Source organism: Typopeltis vanoorti, chromosome 1, assembly GCF_054136105.1.
Source record: "Typopeltis vanoorti isolate ZY-2024b chromosome 1, IOZ_Tvanoo_1.0, whole genome shotgun sequence".
Classification (NCBI taxonomy): Eukaryota; Metazoa; Arthropoda; class Arachnida; order Uropygi; family Thelyphonidae; genus Typopeltis; species Typopeltis vanoorti.
The window spans coordinates 26,974,397-26,997,286 of record NC_143549.1 but is presented as its reverse complement, the minus strand read 5'-3'; the positions used below and the strand labels follow the sequence as shown (position 1 = coordinate 26,997,286).

Sequence of the window (22,890 nt, the reverse complement as noted above, 5' to 3'; positions counted from 1 at the left end):
GTTGCGTGAATGTGCAAATGAATTGTCAACCCCTCTTACCTGGATATTTAATTTAAGTTTGAACTCTGGTATGGTCCCTAGGGAGTGGAAGTTAGGCAAAGTGGTTCCTTTGCATAAGGGTGGCTCTAAAACTGCAGTATTGAATTACAGACCAATCACCATCTCAGGAGTAGTGGTAAAAGTATTGGAAAAGTTGGTTAAAGACAAAATTCAAGAATGGGTGGATCAGGATATGATACTCTATAGAGGCCAACATGGTTTTGTTAAAGGTAGATCCTGCCTTAGCAATCTATTAACTATCCATAATAGAATAACATCAGAGTTGGACAAAGGAACTGGCTACAGTGGTACTTCTGGATTTTGCTAAGGCTTTTGACAGGATACCCCATAGAACACTGTTACGCAAATTGGAGCAGATGGGAATGGATATTAAATTGGTGATATGGATAGGAGAATGGCTCAGGGAGAGATACCATAAGGTGGTGTATGGAGGAGCCGAGTCCAGAATGAAGCAGGTGACCAGTGGTGTGCCTCAGGGCTCTGTGCTTGGGCCAATGTTGTTTAATTTGTATATAAATGATATAGGAAACGGCTTAAAGGGAGATATTCAGTTGTTTGCTGATGATGCAAAGTTGTGTAGTGCAATAAAAAATCAAGCTGATGTTGAAAGTTTGCAGGAGGATTTAAATAAGCTGGTAAAATGGGCAAAAGAAAATGGATGTCAGTTCAATGTGGAAAAGTGTAAAGTCTTGCATTTTGGGATTAAAAGATTACCAGCTGTGTACTACATAGATGGAAAGGTACTCCAAGAGATTGATGAGGCTAGGGACTTAGGGGTATTGGTAGATAAGGAGATGAAGTTCAGAGGACACATTGCTAAGGTGTCCAAGATTGCACATAGGATTACTTGGTTGTTGAGGAACACACTGACATCCAGAGATAAAGAGGTTATTATTCCCCTTTATAAAGCATTGATACTTCCACATTTGGATTACTGTGCTCAGGTCTGGTCACCTGGATTCCTTGGAGATGAGGAGGCTGTGGAGAGGGTTCAGAGAAGAGTGACCAAGTTGGTGAGTGATATAAAAAATGCTCCCTACATTGATAGATTGAGAGTTTGTGGATTGCAGAGATTGGTTGATAGGCGAAGAAGAGGGGATATGATAGAAACATTCAAATTACTAAAAGGTTTTTATAGGATTGATGCAGGGGAAATGTTTCAGCTGTGTGATAGTGATGGAAGAACAAGAGGTCATCACTGGAAATTAAAGAAGAGTGTGGTAAACAAAGGTGTCAGAACAAGGTTTTTTGCCTGGAGGGTGGTGAATGAGTGGAATTCATTGCCTGACTTTGTTGTGAGCTCTTCATCTGTAAATGAATTCAAGAAGAGATATGACAGATATTGTTTTGCTAGTTTGGGTCTCCCGCGATGAGTCTACTGACTCCATGGAGATACCCGTAATAATAATAATATTACATTCATATCACAGTACCATTCTTGAAAAATCCATGCCATTCACTTTATCCTTCGCACTAATGTACACAACAATCTCCATTTCACTGCCATTTTATTTCGAAGCACTAAACAAGAAACAAAGAATGTAAAATAACACTGTCAAAAAGGGTTGACATAGAAGAAATTAATCAAACGCTGCATTCCAATCACAAATAGTACACAGCAACATTCAATCTAAAAATTTACACATTATCATAAAATACATATAAAATTATTGTATCTTTCTGCAGCCCATACAATGACTGATAAATTATACTTGCCACCAAGCAGCTGTTAATCATATATACATATATATATTTTTTTTTTTTTTCTTTTCAAATATTTATATTTACATACTAATTATATACTGATGTAAGATGTATTAGGAATAAAGTAACAGAGTTTGAAGCTTGGTCAAATCAGTTGACCCACAAATCACTGTTGTCAAGCAAGATAATATAGTTAAGATAAGATAACAGAAATAGAATACAATGTGTAGGGATTTTTCTGAGAAAGCAGAAAGTATGAAAGACAAGATAGGGTAAGATATTACTAATAATCTCCAAAAAGTTGCACTGCTGATTGTGATTAAAGTGAATGAGGTATAATAAGTATTTAGTGGAATGTTACTATAGGCTGATAATAACGTAGAGGAAATATAGATGGGAGATGATTATAGGATGTAATGGTGAAACTGTATAAGGTGTGTGTGTGTGCGTGTGTAGTTCTTTATACTATGCTTTATTCCATTTTCAGTCAATGCTTCCCTAGTTAAGGAAGCCTGGACTGGAAAAGTATAGTTAATAGAAGCATTGACTAGTGTAGTCCTCTATATACTGTTATACTATATTGGAATCAACGCTGTATGAGTAAACATAAAGTGTTCCTCGAGTAACTTCAGTGGTTAACATGTAGTGAAGTCCACATGAGAGAAATGAGTGTTGGATTTTGGAATAATCTAACAGAGTGATAAGAGAAGCAATCACCATAATGAACCAGTCTGAGAGTGACAATGTGGTTTTGGGAGATGGCCAGGCAGGTACAAGCTTTACTGAATAAGTTATGTGTAGATATACAAAACAGAAGACTAAGAAATTCAGGAAATAGACTAATGACCTACTATAGCATGTCAATTAAAAGAGAGCGATATCAGTACTCTCTCTCTTTCTCTTTCTCTCTGACTTAGTTCGAGAGTAGTTGCTAATGTCATTAGATGGTATTTCTAAAAAAGCTGCAAACTACTGTATATTACAGAAAATTACATTTGTCAAAAGTATTCACAGTTTGCCTACCATGAACTTGCAATGTTGTAATATTTACTGCAATTCTAAAGAATGTGGTGAGGCCAGCACCAGCTCTTGCATCACTGACACAGCTACAAGAATCAAATCTAGCTCCTCCATAAGGACAGGTCTCCGCTCTTAATAATCTGCAGGGAAAAGGGGGAAAAAGTTTGAATTTCACATTATTTCAGTTGATCTCATTAATGTAAGTAGAGTACTCTTACATGATGAATGCTGAGACTCCTTGGAGGTGTCAGATAACAACAACAACAATAATAATATATAATTGGGGTTCAAGGTTATATTGTGAGTGGTTGGTGTAATTTAGTACTCGTGTAAAATTGGTTATTTTTATCTGTTTTATTATGTTTTTCCTTCAAAAATTAGTGTTTTATGATATATATATTAGAGTAGATTTTCATGTTTTTAGAGTATTATTGTTACCACTGAGCTAGAGGGAATGGATACACCACATGATACTTTTCGATTTTGCTAAGGCTTTTGACAGAATACAGCATGAAATATTGTTGCATAAATTGGAATATGGAATATGGATATTCCATATGGAAGAATATGATGGGTGTGAATATGGAATTGGATTATAAACTATAATCCAATTACAATTGGATTATAAATTAAGGGAAGATATGACAGCTGGTTTTGGTGATTTATAGCCTCACTTGATTGAGAGGATGGCTGACTGACAGATATCAAAAATTCATATATGGGGGTATGAATCTGCAAGAATCAAGGTAACCAGTGGTGTGCCTCACAGATCAGTCCTTGGTCCATTATTATTCAATCTGTACATTAATGACATTGGGAAGGATTTGACATGCAATATACAGCTACAGCATTTGTTGATGATGCAAAGATAGGTAGGGCAATCAGAAGTCCTGCTTATATGCAGTACTTGCAGAATGATTTGAATAGTGTGGAATTGTGTGTATGTGAAAATTGCTGTTATTTTTCAATGTTAATAAATGTAAAAGCATGCATTTTTGGTGTGATTAGATAGCCAATGTTGTATTATATTATATATTCATCTTGGAGTTTTAGTAGATAGGAAGTTGAAGTTCAAGTCATATAACAAAAATTGTAAATACCACTCAGAGAGTAATAGCAATGCTGAAACAAACCTTGACATGTAAAGATAAGGAAGTCATTTTGGCTCTTTACAATGCCTTGATAAGACCTCACTTGGACTATTGCATGCAAGTCTGGTCTCCTTGTTTCTGTGGTGATTCTGATACAGTGGTGAGAATGAAAAGAATAGTGCCAAAGATGATATCAGAATTGTGAAATACAGATTATGAAGACAGATCAAGAATTTGTAGGTGAAAGGTGATATGATATGATATGATTGAGTCTTAAAAAGTTCTGAAAGTGTTATACAGAATTTCAATAGATGGAATTTTTCATTTTATGAAGGTTGGGGAAAGGATGTGAGGACATCCATGGAAGTTGAGAATGAATGCTGTCAAGATGGGGTTAGGACTACATTTTTCTCAGAGTGTTTTCATAGAGTGTTGCATGATTGGAATGGATTGCCATTGGATGTTGTGTGTGAAAGTAGCATGAATGAATTCAAGAACAGGTAAGATGGGCTGGTGTGAATAGTGTGGCTTTCCTTGATGAATTCCTGACTTCCTGGAGGTCTTTCTTAATAATAATAATAATCTTCCTTTCCATTATTAGATTAGGTCTAGAAGTCTCTTATGACTTCAAAAAATTAATAATAATAATAATTATTATTATTATTACGTCACCTTGAAGGAGTTCAGGGACTTATTGCAGGAGGGCACTAGTCCACACGCAGTACCCAATACTCCATCCATCAAAACACACACACACACGCACGCACATGTATGCGCGCACACACACACACACACACACACACACACATGCACATGGTCCATTATTTACTCACAGCACCATGGGATGCAAAACAGTTTCTGGGAGAAAAACCTCTGTATGAGACTGGCTAACTCACTTTCAATTGAAATAGTCCATATAAAAATTTCTCATCATGATGAGAATCAAACCCAGGTCTTCCCACTCAAAGGGCACAATATTCCATCATTCTTTCAATTGAAATGCAGAAGCACTTGATATGTTTTGAGATTAGATTTTTATAGGAAAAAGTGATTAATCTATATTCTAATACAGAGGATCTTCTAATATTCTTATATTCTAATACAGAGGATCTTCCCAAACGTTTGCAATTCATGGCACCTTTAGCATCTCAGTACTTTTTTCATGGCACCCTCAGGCCAAAAGAAAAAACTAATAGTTCTGTTTATGAACCATTTATGTCCTGAAAATTTGACTAAAGAAATATATATTAGCAGTAGAAGCACATAGTATACTTCATATGAAAAGATAAAATGTTTTGGCATAAAGCAGATGACTGATGAAATCAAACAGAAACTGCAGATGAAAAAGAGATTATGGAAAAAGTATTTGTTGTTCAATCTATACATTAATGATGACATTTGGAAGGGTCTAACAAGAGATGTGCAATTGTCTGCTGATGATGCAAAGATAAGCAAGGATACTACTGATATCAAGCACCGACAAAATGATTTGAATAGCTGGAAATTTGGAGAAATGAAAATGACCATCAGTTTAATTCTACTGATGAGGTTAGGGATCTTGGCATAATAGGAATTTGAAGTGCAAAGGTCAACATTGCAAAAGTTGCAAATACAACTCAGAGGATAATTGCAATATTGAAGTGAACCTTGACAAGTAAAGATAAAGAAGTCATTTTGGCTTGGAATATAAAAATTATGGAGAAAACTACTATGTTAAAGTAAAATTTCAGTTTAATATAAACCAAAATAATCACTTGATGTTTCAACCTTCACATTAAGGTCATCATCATCTGGAGTATACACATATATACAAAGAAACAAGATACACTAAAATCTACAATTTACATTAATTTGATCAACTGCTAAAACTATTGGCATGACCTCTAGTGTAAAAAAAAACTTACAACATCAAAAACTAGAGTTCTGTTATTATTATTATTATCTATTTGGTTACAAAAAAATAAATTAAGATAGAGAGCAACCTTCTCTCAAATAATTACTCATATTGCTGGCCTGGTTGGCCGAGTGGCTAGCATATCTGCTCTCCAGTCAAAAGGTTGCGAGTTCAAATCCCGTCAGAGCATGAATGTTTGTGACTGTCTGGGAAAATATTAGTGGTGATGGTAGTAGGCAGTAGATGCTGTTGGTGTAGATGATGCAGTTTGCTGTGGTTGGTGGACTGAGTGGTGAAGTTGTAGAATGGGTGCCCTCCCTCAGTCTTTGGACTCCATGGAGGTGTCATGTAATAATAATAATAATAAGTACACTGGTGGTGACTAATAAGAGCTGAAATTATTGCTTAGAGCCCTAAAGTCCAGGTTTACTGGAAAAACTTTAAGAACTAAGTGAGCTGAATGTGTGCCATCCAAATTCTTGGGATTTGTGCAGTAGTTTTAATGGTTGATCAAATTAATGTAACTTTAACAAACCATGTAGATTCCAGTTAGCTTGTGAAGGTCAAGATGTAGAATGATATTTTGGTTTATATTAAACTGAAGTTTTACTTGAACATGGTAGTTGTCTCCATATTTTTTATAATGAATGCTGATCACTGTGCAGCCATGAAGGAAAGTCATTTCGGCTCTTTATAAGGCCTTGATAAGACCATACCTGATTATTGTGCACAAATTTGGTCTCCTGGGTTCCAAGAGGATAAAAAGGCTGTGGAAAGAATGCAAAGAAGAATTACAAAGATTGTATCCATATTATGGAATTTGGTGAAGAGATTCCAGCAGTATATTATATTATATTAAGGGATTATGCTATATGAGGGCAGATTTGAGAGTATGTGGATTACACACTGGTTAACAGGAAAAAAGAGGGGTGATATGATAAAGGTCTATAAACTTCTGAATGGCTGTTATAGTATATTGGCTGATGAAAATTTTCATTATATGCAAGGTGGGGAAGAGAACACAGGGCATCCATGGAAGTTAAGTTTGCCCACGGTCAAGAAAGGGATTAGAGCAAGGTTTTTCTCTCACAGAGCAGTGAGAGAGTGGAATATTTTGCCTTTGGGATATTGAGTGCATCTAGTGTGAATAAATTTAAGGGACGGTATGATAGCTGGTTTTGGTGATTTATAGCCTCTATCAATGAGCCCTTGACAAGCTGGAGGTCTCAGGTAATAATAATAATAATAATAATAATGGAGGAGTGAAGAGCAGTTGAATGAAGAATATGAGAAGACAGGAAAGTAACTAATATAATAAAGAAGACAAAAATGAAATGCAAGAAGAAAACAGCACCACAGTCATTGAGATTTTCTTTAGCAAATCTCAAGGACTGTTTACATTATGTAGCCAGTAGGAGAAGAAATGATTGTGTATGAATGATCCTGTTAGATGGGGTAGAGTTACCAATGCAAATGGCATAGTGGAGCAGTTTAATGATTATGTTCTTTTAGGCTTACACAGTGATCCGAATGCATTTTTGAAAATTATGGAGACAACTACAGTGTTTGAATAAAAACTTTAGTTTAATATAAGGAGTGTTTGCCAGGAGGAACAATAGAAAGGGTAGCTATGGCAATTAAGAGAGGTGAAAGGGTGGATGAGATGATTGTGATGGTAGGAACGAATGACTTGAGTGGTAATGTAAGTTGGGCAGCGAGAGATATGAGATTTTTGCTTGAGACTGTACGGAAGAAGACAGAGAGAGGAAAAATAATGTGCGTGTTGCCTAGGTATGATAATGAAGCTGAGCAGAAGAGCAGTGATATTGAATGGCATAATAGCGAGAATGTGTGACAAGAGAGGACTGGTATATGTGGATGCTTGGAGTGCGTTTGAGGAAAGAGAGGAGTTGTATGCGAGAGACCGTTTACATTTGAATGAGGAAGGACGTAGGCATCTGGAGAGATTGCTGTTCTGAACGAGTCAGTGTGTACCAGGGACGATGATAGCAGGGGTGGCCTCTTGTGGGAATGGATACTTGGGAGAAGGGAGACAATGTCAGGTAACACTGAGCCCAGTGGAGTCTAGAAGGGATAATGCTGGGTATAGAAACAATGGCATTTATATGCTTTATACTAATGCCTCTAGTATCCGGAATAAGGGAGAGGAATTGGTGGCGCAAATAGCACCAGCCTGGCCAAAAATTATTGTGATCACTGAGACGTTGTTGACAGAAGGGGATATAACAACAGGAATAGAAGTTGCTGGGTATAGCATTTTTCGTCAGGATAGGAGGGGAAAGCATGGTGGTGGTGGGGTGCTGCTTATGATAAGTGATGACCTATGTCCTCTAAGAGTGGAGAATTTGGAAGGAAGTGAGACAAATGATTTTGAAAGCATATGGTGTGAGGTAGAGGTAGGCAAGACAGGATATTTAGTGGGGTGTTGCTACAGACCCAGGAGCACAGAGGATGGGGACCACGAGATGTTTAGACAGCTAAGTTTGGCAAGTGCAAGAAGAATGATTGTTATGGGAGATTTTAACTTCAGTAGTATAAATTAGAGAGAGGAAGATGCATGTAGCAATAGGGGAATGGAATTTCTAGAATTCTTGAGGGACAAATGTCTTAGGCAACATGTAACAGAGGGAACAAGAGGTTCAAAAGTTTTGGATTTGGTTATAGCATCAGAAGAGTTGATAATAACTGAGTTGATGTCTCTCCCACCAGTTGGAGAGAGTGACCATATGGTGTTGACTTGGAAAATGAATAAACATGCAGGAGTATCAAAGAGACAGGAACTTATGTGGAATTATATGGCAGATGATTATAATAGTCTTAGATGTCAACTTCGGGAAGTTTCATGGAGGGAGGAATTGGAAGGCCGGGATATCACCAGTGCGTGGGAAATTGTGAAAGAATATTTGTTATCAGCAATGGTAAGTTGTATACCACGAGTGAAGAAGAAGATGCAATTTGGAGTAAAGTGGATGACAAACAATATTAAACAGGAATTGCATGCGAAAAAGAGGCTATGGAAAAGATATAAGGAGACAGGTGAAGAGATGCACGAGGAATATAAGACACAGGCCAGAAGAGTGACTAGTGTGGTAAGGAAAGCGAAACTGGAATATGAGAGGAGATTGGCCCTAAGATCCAAAGAAAATCCTAGGGAATTTTTTAGCTATGTGGCCAGTAGGAGGAGAAATGACTGTGGAAGAATGATATTGTGGGATAAAAATGGGAATAGAGTGACTGATACAGAGGACATAGTGGAATTGTTCAATGAACACTTTATTGGAGTATTTCATCCTAGAGGAGTTAGTTTTAATGCTAGAGGGATAGGACTGGTTTGAGGTCTGGAGGTACAGGAGGAGAGTGTGTTTCAGATACTGAGTACTCTGGATGTCAGTAAAGCTGTGGGACTGGATGGTATTTCACCACGAGTTTTGAGAGAATGTGCTAGGGAACTGACAGTACCTTTAACGTGGCTTTTCAATGAAAGTCTGGCTTTGGCAAAGGTGCCCAGGGAACGGAAGGAAGGTAAGATAGTGCCACTGCATAAGAGTGGTAACAGACTGGAAGTGTCTAATCATAGGCCAGTCTGTGTGTCATCAGTAGTTGTTAAGATCTTGGAGAAAGTAGTGAGGGACCGTACACAGCATTGGGCAGACGAGGGTAATGTTATCTGTGAGAATCAACATGGATTTGTGAAAGGACGCTCTTGTTTTAGCAATATGCTAGCCTTTTATAATAAAGTTACAAGAACATTAGATGAGGGAAAGGCATATACTGCAATTTTCTTAGACTTGGCGAAGGCATTTGACAGGGTGCCACATGATAAGCTGATATTTAAGTTGCAGCACATGGGTCTGGATGTCAGATTGGTCAACTGGATTCAGGATTGGCTGTCTGATAGATATCAGAGAGTTGTGTATGGTGGAGCAGTTTCCAGGAGGCAGAGGGTTACAAGTGGGGTCCCACAGGGCTCAGTACTAGGACCTATATTGTTTAACCTTTATATCAATGACATAGCCAGTGGATTGCAGGGGGATATTCAGTTGTTTGCAGATGATGCGAAGCTGGGAAGGATTATTAGTAATAGTGCAGATGTGGTAGCCCTGCAAGAGAATTTAAATAAGCTAGATAGATGGGCAAATGAATGGGGGCTTCAGTTTAATGCAGCAAAATGTAAGGTCTTGAGGTTTGGGAAACATCGATGGGATGCTGCATACTCTATGGGAGGAGTTATACTGGAAAAAGTAGGGGAGACAAGAGATCTGGGGTTGATGATTGATAGAAACCTGAAGTTTATGGGACATATTGCAAAGGTGGTGAAGGTAACACAGAGGATTGCTGCTATTATGAGAAGGACACTGACCTGCAGAGATAAGAGGGTTATCATTCCGTTGTATAAGTCTCTGATCAGACCACACTTGGACTATTGTTCTCAGATTTGGTCCCCAGGATTTGAAGGGGATAAATTAACTGTGGAAAGGATATAAAAACGGATGACAAAGATGGTTTCAGGACTGTACAAGGATAGTTATGAGGATCGGCTGAGAGAATGTGGACTGCAGAGTTTGGTGGATAGAAGAAGGAGAGGTGATATGATTGAGACTTTTAAACTGTTGAGAGGTGGTTACAGGGTTGACACTGGGGAGTTCTTTCGCTTGGTTGATCAGCAGGAAGGAGTGATGACAAGAGGCCATCCCTGGAAGTTACGAAAGGAAACTGTGAGCAAGAGGGTAAGGAGTGGTTTCTTTGTGTGGAGGGTGGTTGAGCCGTGGAATGCATTGCCTGATGGAGTGGTGGGAGCGAGAACGGTCAGTGAGTTTAAAGAGTGGTATGATAGACTTTGTGTTTCTCAAGGGGGGACCTCCCCTCGATGAGTCTTGACAGACTTTATGTCTTAGGAAGGACCTCCCTCAATGAGTCTTTTGACTCCTTGGAGGCCTGAATAATAATAATAATAATAATAATAATAATAAAAATCTACATTTGACGTTTTGACCTTTATGTCAAGGTCATCTTCTGGAACATACAACTATACACAGGAAACAAGCTACACTACAATCAAATTGGTTTGTTAAAGACACTGACCAACCGCTACAACAATTGTTGGCCTGATCTCTGGTGGGAAAAAATAAATAAAAAATTATACATCAACGCTAGAGTCCTATTATTAGTATTATCTGTTGGTTGTAGAAATACATTGGGCACAACAACAAGTATCTATCTATATACATAATATTCATCCTGGAAAAGGAGATTTTATTCCTGGATGGGAAAGGTTGAAAGTTTAGAAGTGCATGAATCGAATGCATTTCACATACTAAGTACTCCGAAGTCAACCAGGCTGTGGGAAGAAATGGCATTTCACCATGTGCTTTTTTTAATAGAATGTATATAGATAGATACTTGTTGTTGTGCCCAATGTATTTCTACAACCAACAGATAACACTAATAAGACTCTAGTGTTGATGTATATTTTTTTTTTCCCACCAGAGGTCAGGACAACAATTGTTGTAGCGGTTGGTCAGTGTCTTTAACAAACCAGTGTGATTGTAGTGTAGCTTGTTTCCTGTGTATAGTTGTATGCTCCAGAAGATGACGTTGACATAAAGGTTGAAACGTCGAATGTAGATTTTAGTTATATTAAACTAAAGTTTTCATTCAAACACGGTAGTTGTCTCCATAATTTTCAAAAATGCATTAACGATTACTTTATTGGGAAATGTCATCCTGGAAAAGGAGATTTTATTCCTGGATGGGAAAGGTTGAAAGTTTAGAAGTGCATGAGTTGAATGCATTTCACATACTAAGTACTCTGAAGTCAACCAGGCAGTGGGAAGAAATGGTATTTCACCATGTGCTTTTTTTTAATAGAATGTGCTAAAGAATTGACTACTTCATTGTCCCGGCTGTTCAATGAAAAGTATTGCTCCTAGGAAAGAGCGCATGGAGTGGAAGGAGGATAAGATAGTGCCTGTGTATAAGAATGATGGTAGAATGCAGGCACTGAAGTACAGACTAGTTTGTATTTCTTCTATACTAGTTAAGATTAGAGAAATTAGTGAGAGATCATATACAGATTTAGGCAGATGAGTGTAATATTATCTGTGAAGTCAGCATGGATTTGTTAAGAAACATTCTTATTTTAGTAATATGCTTACCTTTAATAATGTCGACAAGAGTGGTTGATGAGGGAAAATGGAAAGACTTTTTTTTTGACAGGATGGCACGTAATAAACTGACATTTAAGTTGTAATGCATGAGGGATAAATATTAGATTAGCAAACTAGCTATCTGTTAGATATCAGAATTGTGTATGAGGAACTGTATCAAGGAAAAGTAAGGTTTGTTTGTGTGGTTTATTGGCACAAGGATAGTCTAGGTCATGCTTAACAGTATATAAGGTAATAAAGAGATAAGAGAGCATAAATGTGGAAAAAAACAAATGTATAGAAAAACAGGTGTAAAAAGGAGCATAAAAAGACTAAAAACATTCATAAAAGATTGAAAAAAACTAAGTTTTAAAAACATATGTACAATAAATTATTGTCATTGAACCCTATGGAGGCTGCTGGAGGCTTGGAAATCTGGAGGCTGTTGTAAAAGCTCAGAAAGTATTATTATTATTATTATTATTCAAACCTCCAATGAGTCAAAAGACTCGTCGTGGGAGGTCCTTCCTAGGAAACACAAAGTCATACCACTCCTTGAACTCATTGACCGTATTTGCTCTCACCACTCTATCAGGCAATACATTCCATGGTTCAATCGGATAAATGTGTAAAAAGAATTAGAGATGATAAAGGTGACATGAAACTGGAGAAAATAGTAGTGCTTAAAAACACCCAACAGGCATGCAATCAGGAATACATATCCATAGTTGAAAATCATCAAAAGCCTGAAATGTGGAAAAGCAGTAGGAGTAGATGATACCTGACTGCTCAAGTATGGAGGTAAAAAAGTTTTGCAGTGGCTGCACATGATTGGAATAGCACTCTCATAATACCAGTATAGAAAAAGGGAAATAAAATTGAATATGAGAATCACAAAGGTATTTCCTTACTGAGTGTTCCTGGTAAGATTTATGCAAATATACTTGAGAAATGGTTGAGGAGGATTGTGGAAGGGAAGCTTGGTGAAGAACATGCTTGATTCAGGCCAAATAGAAGCTGTCAGGATCAGATTTTCACTTTAGGACAAATAGTTGAGCAATCATGGGAATATAACAAATATAACAAGGATCTGTATTTAAATTTCATAGATCTGCAAAAGGCATATATGATAAGGTGCCAAGAGAAAAGCTATTCAAAATGCTACAGTTGTATAGTGTCAATGGGACATTATATCAAGAAATACTTAGTCTTTGAGTTGTAAGTCAGCAGTTAGAATTGAAGGAAGAAAGAACAGAAAGATGGTTTGATGTTAAATCTGGTGTTAGACAAGGATATACATTATCCGCCTCTGTTATTCATTATCTATATGGATCAGATTATGAAGGAAAGTGGTATTAAACTTGATATCAAAATTGGAGATGTTAATCTCGGCTCTTTGCTTTATGTAGATGATGTTATACTTTTAAATGAATCTGGTGCAAGTCTGCAAGATTCCCTGAATAAATTGAATAAGTGTTATAATTAATTTGGTATGAAAATCAGCAATAACAAGACAAAGATAATGAAAATAGGCAAAAACATTGAAATATTAGCTGGATTGTGAATGGAGAACCCTATAGAACAAGTAAAATATTTCAGCCACTTAGGCATGATTTAATGTGGAAATAGACAACAAAATCAACAAAACTGGTATGGTAGGAAGTCAACAGAATAAATTTATATGGAATAAGAAAGAAATTAATCAAAACACTGAATTAGCTGTATACAAGCCAATGTTCAGACCAATTCAGACCAGTCTGAACTAATGGATATCTGAGAGCTGAGTTAGAAATAAAACACTTGACCAAAGACTAGAGACCACAGATATGAGAGTCCTGAGAAAGATTAGGGGTGTGAACAGGTGGCATTAATGGCAATATCACATTAAAAACGAGGATATTAGGAAAGAACTTGATAATGTTAGCATCCAGGAATATGTTAGCAGAGCTAATCTCAGGTGGTATGGTCACTTAAACAGAATGGGAGTGGAAAGATTAGCAAAACAAGCATTCTCTGCCAGATTGGTAGAAAAAGACCAAGATATAGGTGGGTTGATACAGTAAAACTTGCCTTAGAAGACAGAAATATAAGATCTGATAATGTTAGAGTCTTGACAGATAACAGATTGATTTGGAGGAAAATTGTTGATAGGAAGTTAGTAATGAAGTAAGCTCTTCATGTAGTTCTATCATAATATCTTGTACACCCCTTGAGGGTACCTGTCAGGAATTTGATGATGATGATATTGCACCCTCCACGGAGTCGGCAGAACTCTGCAAAAATTTGGGTGACACTTGATGGATCTGATAAAATCTGTCTGAATGTATAGGACTCAGATTATGAAAGTGACTAAAATAATGACTGTGCTCATCAAAACAAAGGTGTTTGATTAAAATATGGTGTTTAGTCCAGTTTCATACAACTCACACACATAGACATGTCATCACCCCCTCAAAATAGGAAGTAGTGTGCATGTGTGTGTGTGTATGATTACTATGGCCTATATAGAGCCAAGCAAGATTCTTTATGATCCTTGCATAGACTAGACTACCACAATTTAATTTCAGGCTTGATTCAATAGAGCTTATTATTAGTCTCACTATTCCATGATGACTACCACTGGTATAAAAGTATCTGTCTTACAATCTGCCTGCAATTGGAAAATGGGACAGGAAGATGGTGGAAGGTTGAGAAACAAGCTGACTTAATTACAGTATCTGTAGCCTCATTTCCTTTAATCTCAATGTCGTTTGGAATCCAACAGAAGTGTACATCCAAGTGTAGCTTCCATGACTATGAGAGAGAGAACGTTGAATTTAAGAGAGATCTGGATGTTTCTGCAGCTGTGCACATCTTATTGCATGTAGGGAACTTCTTGAATCTGAATAGATCTGGGATTGTCAACCTGTGGCACATTGGATGATCACATCAGTGCATTGGATCCCAATGATAATAACAAAACGTAAGCCTATTTATGCAAAAGTATTGACCAAAAACCGAATTGTAGAAAAAAAAGGTAAAACTTAGTCATTATTTTTAGTGATTTTATTGTTTCATGCATATCTTTAATTGTCATGTACTATGGAGTTGTGCTTTATATTTTGTGAACATTTGCAGTTTTTGTACTTTTTTTTTTGAAAATTAAGCCTTGTTTTTACATTCAGTTACCCATCACAAAGCAAATGAAAAACAAAATGATAGTAAGCATGAACAGTGGAAAAATGAGTTCTTATTTATAGTGAATCTGTCAGGAAAACTGTTGTGCATTGTTTGTGAGAACACTTTCTCACATAATAAAAGACATGATCTTATTAGATACTATAAAACATAATATCAGACTTAAATAGAAGGAAAACTGAAGCTAGTGCCTGGTTATGAGTTAAGGAGAGAATATGTGATTAAGAAAAAGGAAGAAATTAAAAGAAGATGATATATTTACTAAAATAAAGAGTCAAAAGGCTTCGGTTTGATGATGCAAAATTATATAAGTGGATGTTAAATCCAGCATCATTTCAAAGCCAATGTAGGCTATGAAAGTTTTGTAAAGTAAGATGACCAGAGAGTTTACGGGAATACACTTCCCAGCATTTACAAGTTGCCTTAGTATAAACTAATAGAAGACATAGATGTGGCCTAAGTATCTATACATTTGACCATTTATTAGTCCATTTTTGATAAGGTTTCACTGGCAATTTATTTATTTTATTTATTTATTCTTATGGCAAAAGGAATACAGAACAGCCTATAGGTCAATGTCCAGTCTGGAAAGCCAATCCAAAGCCTCATTTGTCACCTTGGATATCCTGTAGACCACCACCATGAAATTGGCACCTTGGGCAGTCGTTCGCAATATGAGTAATCGTCTGAGCCATGGGAGAACAATCACAATAAGGGTGGTCTAACAGCCTCCATTTATGTAGTAGGTAGCCACATCTGCCCTGGTTAGTTCTGATCCTGTTAATTGATGACGAAATCTTCCTAGGAAGAGCAAAACCAGGCTGCAGAGCACAGGGATCTTCTACCAGGAAGCCGTTTGTTGGACCAATATTCTCTCCACATGTCAGGTGTTGATGGCAGGGCAGCTGAAAAGAGTTCGTCCATGGACCAGAAAGGCTTTCTAGATTTTATTCAAAGACTAGGTGGATTTATGAGAGTCTGGTACAGGGGCAGGAGTGGGTTGCTCAAGAAGTTATGAAAGTTTGGCAATGACAGATGCATCCTATGAAATTGCTTTAGCATTGGCCAAGAAACAGAAGTCTTTTTTTTAATGGAGAAGAAATTGCTAAGCCTTGTCTCCAAATATTTGTAAGATGCCTTGGTAATAAAAATATCAAAAAAGGAAAGTAAACAAAATTGCTCTGTCAAAGCAAACAGTTACAAGATGCACTGAAGAACTCTCATGATGTATGTGAGCAACTGAAAGACCTTGTCTATACTTGTACTTTCTTTTCTTTAGCTTTGGAAGAATCTGTTGACAAATGTGATGTAGTCCATTTAAACATTTTTTTAAGAGAAACTGAAGATAATTTTTGAAGACCTTATTGGTCTTGAATCACTTCATGGAAAAACAAGAGAATCAGACATATTTGAGAAAGTAAAATCATGCCTAGAAAATCTACAAGTAGATTCTAGTAAACTCATCAGTGTTTGTACTGATGGAGCACCATGAATGATAGGTAAAGTCGCTGGGACTACAATTTGCTTGAAAACTTTTTTTGTCATCCTTTAAAATATCACTGCATTATCACCAAGAGTCACTGTGTGGAAAAACATTAAATTTGCAGCATATTATGTTATCAGTTGTGAAATGTGTGAGCAGTTTGGCTTCATGCCTGGTTGATCAGTCACAGATGCTATCTTTGGGGTACAAGAGATAATGGAAAAGTTTCAAGAGAAGCAATGGGAGCTACATCTGGTATTTATTGATCTGGAGAAAGCGAATGATAGAATGCCAAGGCAAGAAGTCTGGAGGTGTCTGAGGGAGAAGAAGGTACTGGAGAAATATATCAGGTTGGTGCAGGAGATGTACAGAAATGTGAAGACAAGAGTTCAAACCTGCCTGGGAGAGAGAGAGAAAGTTTTCCAGTAACAGTTGGCTTGCATCAAGGGTCAGCATTAAGTCCGTTCCTGTTTAATATTGTGATGGTGACAGAAGACACGCCTTGGACTATGTTGTATGCAGATGACATCGTGCTGTGTGCAGAATGAATCAAGAGAAAAAGTGGAAGCCAAACTGGACAGTTGGAGGAAAGTACTGGAAGAGAGAAGTATAAGACTGAGCAGAAATAAGACCAAGTATATGTGTTGCAAAGTGGATGGCAGCCAGGAGACAGATCTGGAGCTGGAAGGAAATGTCATCAGGAAGGTCAGTGACTTTGGATACTTAGGTTAAACAATGAAAGAGGAGGGTGAGGCTGAGAAGGAAGTGGTATGCAGGATACAAGCAGGATGAAAGAACTGGAGAGAGATGGCTTGAGTGCTATGTGATAAGAGAGTGCCGATCAATCTAAAAGGCAAAATCTACAGGACAGTAATGAGACCAGCTATGACGTATGCTTTGGAAACTGTGGCCCTGAGGAAAAATAACATCAGCAGGATGGAGGTAGCAGAGATGAGAATGCTTAGGTGGATGTGCGGTGTGACCAGAAAGGATCATCTGAGAAATGACTATATAAGGGGAACGGTGAAAGTTACGAACTTGGGAGCAAAGATACAGGAGGCAAGGTTGAGATGGTTTGGTCATGTGATGAGGAGGGAGGAAGAGTATGTGAGAAGAAAGATCATGCAGATGGATGTGCAGGGGAAGAGGAAGTGTGGATGGCCAAAGAAGAGATGGAGGGAGATGGTGGACTTGAGGATGAAGAACTTGGATCTAGCTACAGCCCAAGACAGGAAGTTGTGGAGGAGACTCACCACAAACAGCGACCCTACTTAAGTGGGAAAAGCTGCAGAAGAAGAAGTTGTGAAATGTGTGAATAAAATTAGAGCAGGAGGGTTAAACAGAAGAGAATTCAGAGAATATTGTGAAATGTTGGATTTGGCAGAAGAACAAGATGGCAATCTTGTTCTTCATTATGAGGTGTGCTGGCTTTCTAGAGGATAGGTTCTGAGTAGATTTTGGATACTGTTCATAATTTTCTAGAAGAGAAAAATGAGCTGCTTGAGTAAAGAGCACTTTTATGTGATAACAATTGGCTGTTTGATTTAGCATTTTTATTTAATGTCACCAGCCATCTCAATGATCTGAATTTGAAACTTCAGGGCAAGTAAAAATTATTTCCTCAGTTAGAAAATGAGGATTTGAGCCAGTTTCCACACTTAAAAGATCAAAGTGAATGTGTTGAAGATAATGACAATTTTACAAAATATATATAAAAAAATCAAGTTATTGCAAGAGTCAGTTGAAAGTCATTTTCATGATTTTGCTAAAGAAGAGGACTGCACACTTGCATTTATAAACCCATTTTAGTGAACAAAAAATTATGAAGATGCCTAGTAACATACAAATGGAACTTATTGAATTGAAAATAAATTCATTACTGAACATGAAATTTGATGAGTTTTCCTCATTCCCAAATGCTTCCGACATGATTAATTTCTGGCGATCCATTACCCTGCAAATTTTTTCCAGAATTAAGAAAATTTGCCCAGAGTTCAGATTATGGACAGATGTGAACAACCATTTCCAGTCATGAAATTGATTAAAAACAAAATAAGTTCATGATTGACTGATTCAAATTTGAAGAAATCTCTGCTGCTCTCAGTAAATAATTTAACTCCAAACATTAAAAATTTGGCAAAATCAAAAGATTCAAAAGTCTCGTTAAGGTAAGTAATGTTTATCTTCTTGTTATATTAAATCAATATATCATGTCCATATTAAATATGTCAGTATTAACATTTTTACAGGGAGTTTTTAAGGGTACAAGAGTTGAATGGTGCATCTGAACTTGTATGTGAAAAAATTGGCACATGATACATAGAAGGCTGCCTCCCCTGGAATAGATCATGCACTTTGATAGTGATATAAGTGTATCTATTTTAATGCAAGGTCTATTGCATACAGTTTAGCAGGTGAGTAGTTAAATACAACTACTCACCTGCTGAACTGTATGCTACCCTAATATCTGAGCAGCTACGCTGTTTGGGAGGTCATTAGAAGATCTCTCTAGGACCTCTGATTTTGAAAATCATCCATGTAAAGAAACATAAAATCAGAGGATTCATTTCTTTGAGCTTGAAAGAGCTGCTGTAGACAACAAAAAGGTTGAAAAATTTGGTAAACTGCACAAAGAAAAAGATGCCATTGTGGAAGCATCATCAGACTTCCTCTTGGACACTAGGTTAACTGTTTTATGTTCTCCTGAAGGAGCAGAGGTATCCATGGTATTTAGTGGCATATGTACTAGGTTGTCTACCCTAATATCTAGAGTTTGCGAGAAAGCTTTTATTCACAAACCAAAGGATCATGTGGTAGTTTGATGAGTGTTGTACAGATTGTTTCACCATTGGCAAAAATAAATAAATAAATAAATAATTAAAATAAAATATAAATAAATAAAAACAGTTATCCACATAGGATTGTCTGACAGGGATTTTATTTTTGTACAGCAGAGACAGCCGTCGATGCCAAAGTGATAAAAGTGGTTCATTAACCTTGAAACAGTTCCACTCAGGCTAAGAGGATTCTGTTGAATAAAGAGTTCTTATTAAAGAGAGGGAGATTACCTCTGAGTCCAAATGAAAACCAATACTAAGTGTTCATTTTCAAGGAAGGCTTCTCTAATTGATGATTCCATCTGGACTAGATAATCTGTTGTAGAATGATATTTATAGAAATGAGATTGTGTTCTGGAAAAAAATTGTTTCTCTCCAGAACCATAAAAGATTTCAGTTAACAATTTTTTCCAGACTCTTACACAGGTAGCTGGCCAAAGCAATTGAGAAATAGTTTAATGGGGATTTTGGATCATCACCTGGCTTAATAATCTTGCTTAATAATCATCCTTGCAGAATCTTATGCCATGGTAATGCAGCAAGTGGCTTCTAAGCTTGTCATAGCTGCTCTGTACACACATATACTTTTCTTAATTGAAAATTACACATATGAGGTGTGACAATTTAATTCTCGGAATGCACCCGTAAAAAATCTACATTTGGAACTATACATTATTCGGAACTATTTCTCGTGCACTGCAACCTGGCAGAATCTTATGCCATGGTAATGCGTGAAGTGCCTTCTAAGCTTGTCATAATCCTCTGATCTGTACACATATATCTTTCTAAATTGAAAATTTCATATACGAGGGGTGACAATTTAATTCCTGGAATGCACCTGTAAAAAAAAACCTACATTCGGAACTATGCATTAGTGGCTACTGTCGCCTTTGAAGTAGTCCCCTTGTGTATTTATATACTGGTTTAGATGCTATTCCTATTTTTGGAAACAGGCCTGGAACTCTTTTTCTGGAACACTCTTAAGTTCCTTTATCACATTATGCTGGATATCAGAATAATCTTATAATCATGTCCGAAAATCTTTGTCCTTGTAGAACAGCGAGTGAGTGCGAGAATGACTAAGTGTGTAATCTAGTTTCTCAAATAAAAATATTGAATGAGGTAGTCAATTCAGGAAGTAAGGGTGGGTTGGGAACAAAAGGAATGCTGAAGTTTCTATATATTAATGCCAAAAATATCAAGAACAAGAGGGAGGAGTCTTTGGCATTGGTTAGTGCAACCTTGCCAAAAGTTATAGGCATTAGAAAAAGTTGGCTAACAGCAGATGCTGTAGTTACAGGGATAGAATGTGAAGAGTTTAGTATTTTCAGGGAGGATAGAGAAGATAATATTGGGGGGGGAGTACTGCTGATAATATCATATGAATTGCAGCCAAAAGGAATAAGAGATACATGGGAGGGTGGCTGTTCATTTGAAGCAATCTGGTGTGAGATTAAGATCAGTAAGACAAAATATAAAGTTGGTTGTTGCTATAGGCCAGGGAGTTCCTTGGATGATCTACAAGACATGCATTGGCAAATTAGTACAATGAGTACAGGTCGAGTGATTATTATGGGGGAACTTCAACTATGGAAATATAGACTGAAAGGAAGAAAGATCACATGGCAGCAAGGAAATGGAATTTATACATTTACTGAGAGATAACTACTTGAGGTAGCATGTAATGGAGGGGGGACTAGGGGTGTGAGAGTATTTAACCTGCTCATAGGATCAGAAGAGCTATCCATAACAAAGGTGAACACATTGTCTCCGATTGGTGAAAGACACTATGCAGCCTTGACTTGGGAGATTATACAACATGAGGAATATTCTGTCATGAAGGGGTATATATGGAACTACAAGGCAGGTGATTATGACAAGTTTAGGAATAAGCTTAAATCTGTGCTGTGGCATGAAATACTGCAGGCTAAGGATGTTAGTAGTGCAAGGGAGATTACCTTGATGGACCTGTGATTTCAGTCAGGATTTCTCCATGACTGCAGGTTGTAAAAAGTGCAGCTATTCCTGTCTTGAGCCTTTTTCTTAATTTTATTCCAGCTTTCTTGATTATTGGGTCTTACCACCATAAGGTCAGTCTTCAAGGTTTCCTTTTGGCATCTTTCGGATACCAATGAGTACAGGTTGAGTGATTATTATGGGGGACTTCAACAATGGCAATATAGACTGGAAGGAAGATAGTTAATGGAGATAGTTAGGGATTATCTAGAGGAAGCAATGTTAAATTGTGTACCTAAGGTAAGGAGGGTTAATCAGGTAGGAGTTAGATAGAGGAGGAATATCGTTAAGCATGAGTTGCAGAAGAAGAAAATGCTCTGGTGGGTATATAAGGAGAAATGTGACCAGCAAACTCATGAACAGTACGACTTGGGCAAGAAAGCTGACCAACACGGCAAGGAAAGCAAAATCAGATTATGAGAAGAATCTGGCCAAGAAGACCAAAAGAAATCCCAAAGAATTCTTTTGTTATGTGGCAGGTAATTGAAAGAATGAATGATTATGGAAGATTAGCCTTAATGAGTGATGCCGATGCTCATGAGGTGACAGAAGCAGGTAAAACAGCTGAGTTACAGAGTAACCACTTTGCAAGGGCATATCACCCTGGTGAGATTATTGCTTTGACATATGTGACAGACAACGTGAATGTAAATACAGCTGTGGTATTAGATTGGGGTATCAGCTTGGGTTTTGTGAGAATGTGCAAAGGAAATAACAATGCCTCTGACCAGGCTCTTTAATTTAAGTCTCAGCTCTGGTAGAGTTCCAAGGGAGTGGAAAGAGGGCAAAATAATTCCCTTGCATAAGGGAAGTTCTAAGACTGCAGTAGCAAATTATAGACCAATCAGTATCGCAGGCGTGGTGATAAAAGTACTGGAAAAATTGGTGAAAAAGAATTCCAGAATGGGTGTATAAAAAAATTTGATACTGTATGATACTGTGAATTGCAGAAGTTTGTTGATAGAAGAATAGAGTATATGATAAAAACATTTAAGTTGCTTGAAAGGATTTTATAGGATAGTGCAGGGGAAATGTTTCAGCACCTTGCATCCCTGCAAGCTGAATAAAGGTGTGGTTAGTAGGGGTGTGAGGATTAGATTTTTTGCTTGGAGAGTTGTGAATGAGTGGAATGGGTTGCCAGAGTCAGTTGTGAGTGCTTTATCTGTTAATGGGTTCAAACAGAGAAATGATAGATTGTGTGGATAGTTTGGGCCTCCTGCAATGAGTCTTCAGACTCCATAGAGGTGCTTGTACAATAATAATAATAATAATAATAATCTCCTCACATTTTATTTCTATAACTGCATCATTCCTCTTATTCCTGATATTTCTTGTATTTAAACATCCACCTCTCCCCTTAGGTTCCCGATCAACTTTGCACATTGTAATGACTACCCCATTTGATTTTGTAGCTTGAGACTAGATTCTGTATTTTTTAGAC

At 37.2% G+C, this 22,890-nt stretch overlaps 1 protein-coding gene across 1 annotated transcript in view; it reads right to left on the bottom strand.

The window, feature by feature from the left end:
- LOC150109852 (A disintegrin and metalloproteinase with thrombospondin motifs 9-like) overlaps positions 1–22,890 on the bottom strand; it is a 605,150-nt gene that overhangs the window by 28,619 nt on the left and 553,641 nt on the right. Inside the window, exon 31 of the mRNA XM_090396355.1 lies at positions 2,788–2,924. Coding sequence (XP_090252481.1) covers positions 2,788–2,924 — 137 coding nt within the window. The remainder of the gene's footprint in view (positions 1–2,787; positions 2,925–22,890) is intronic.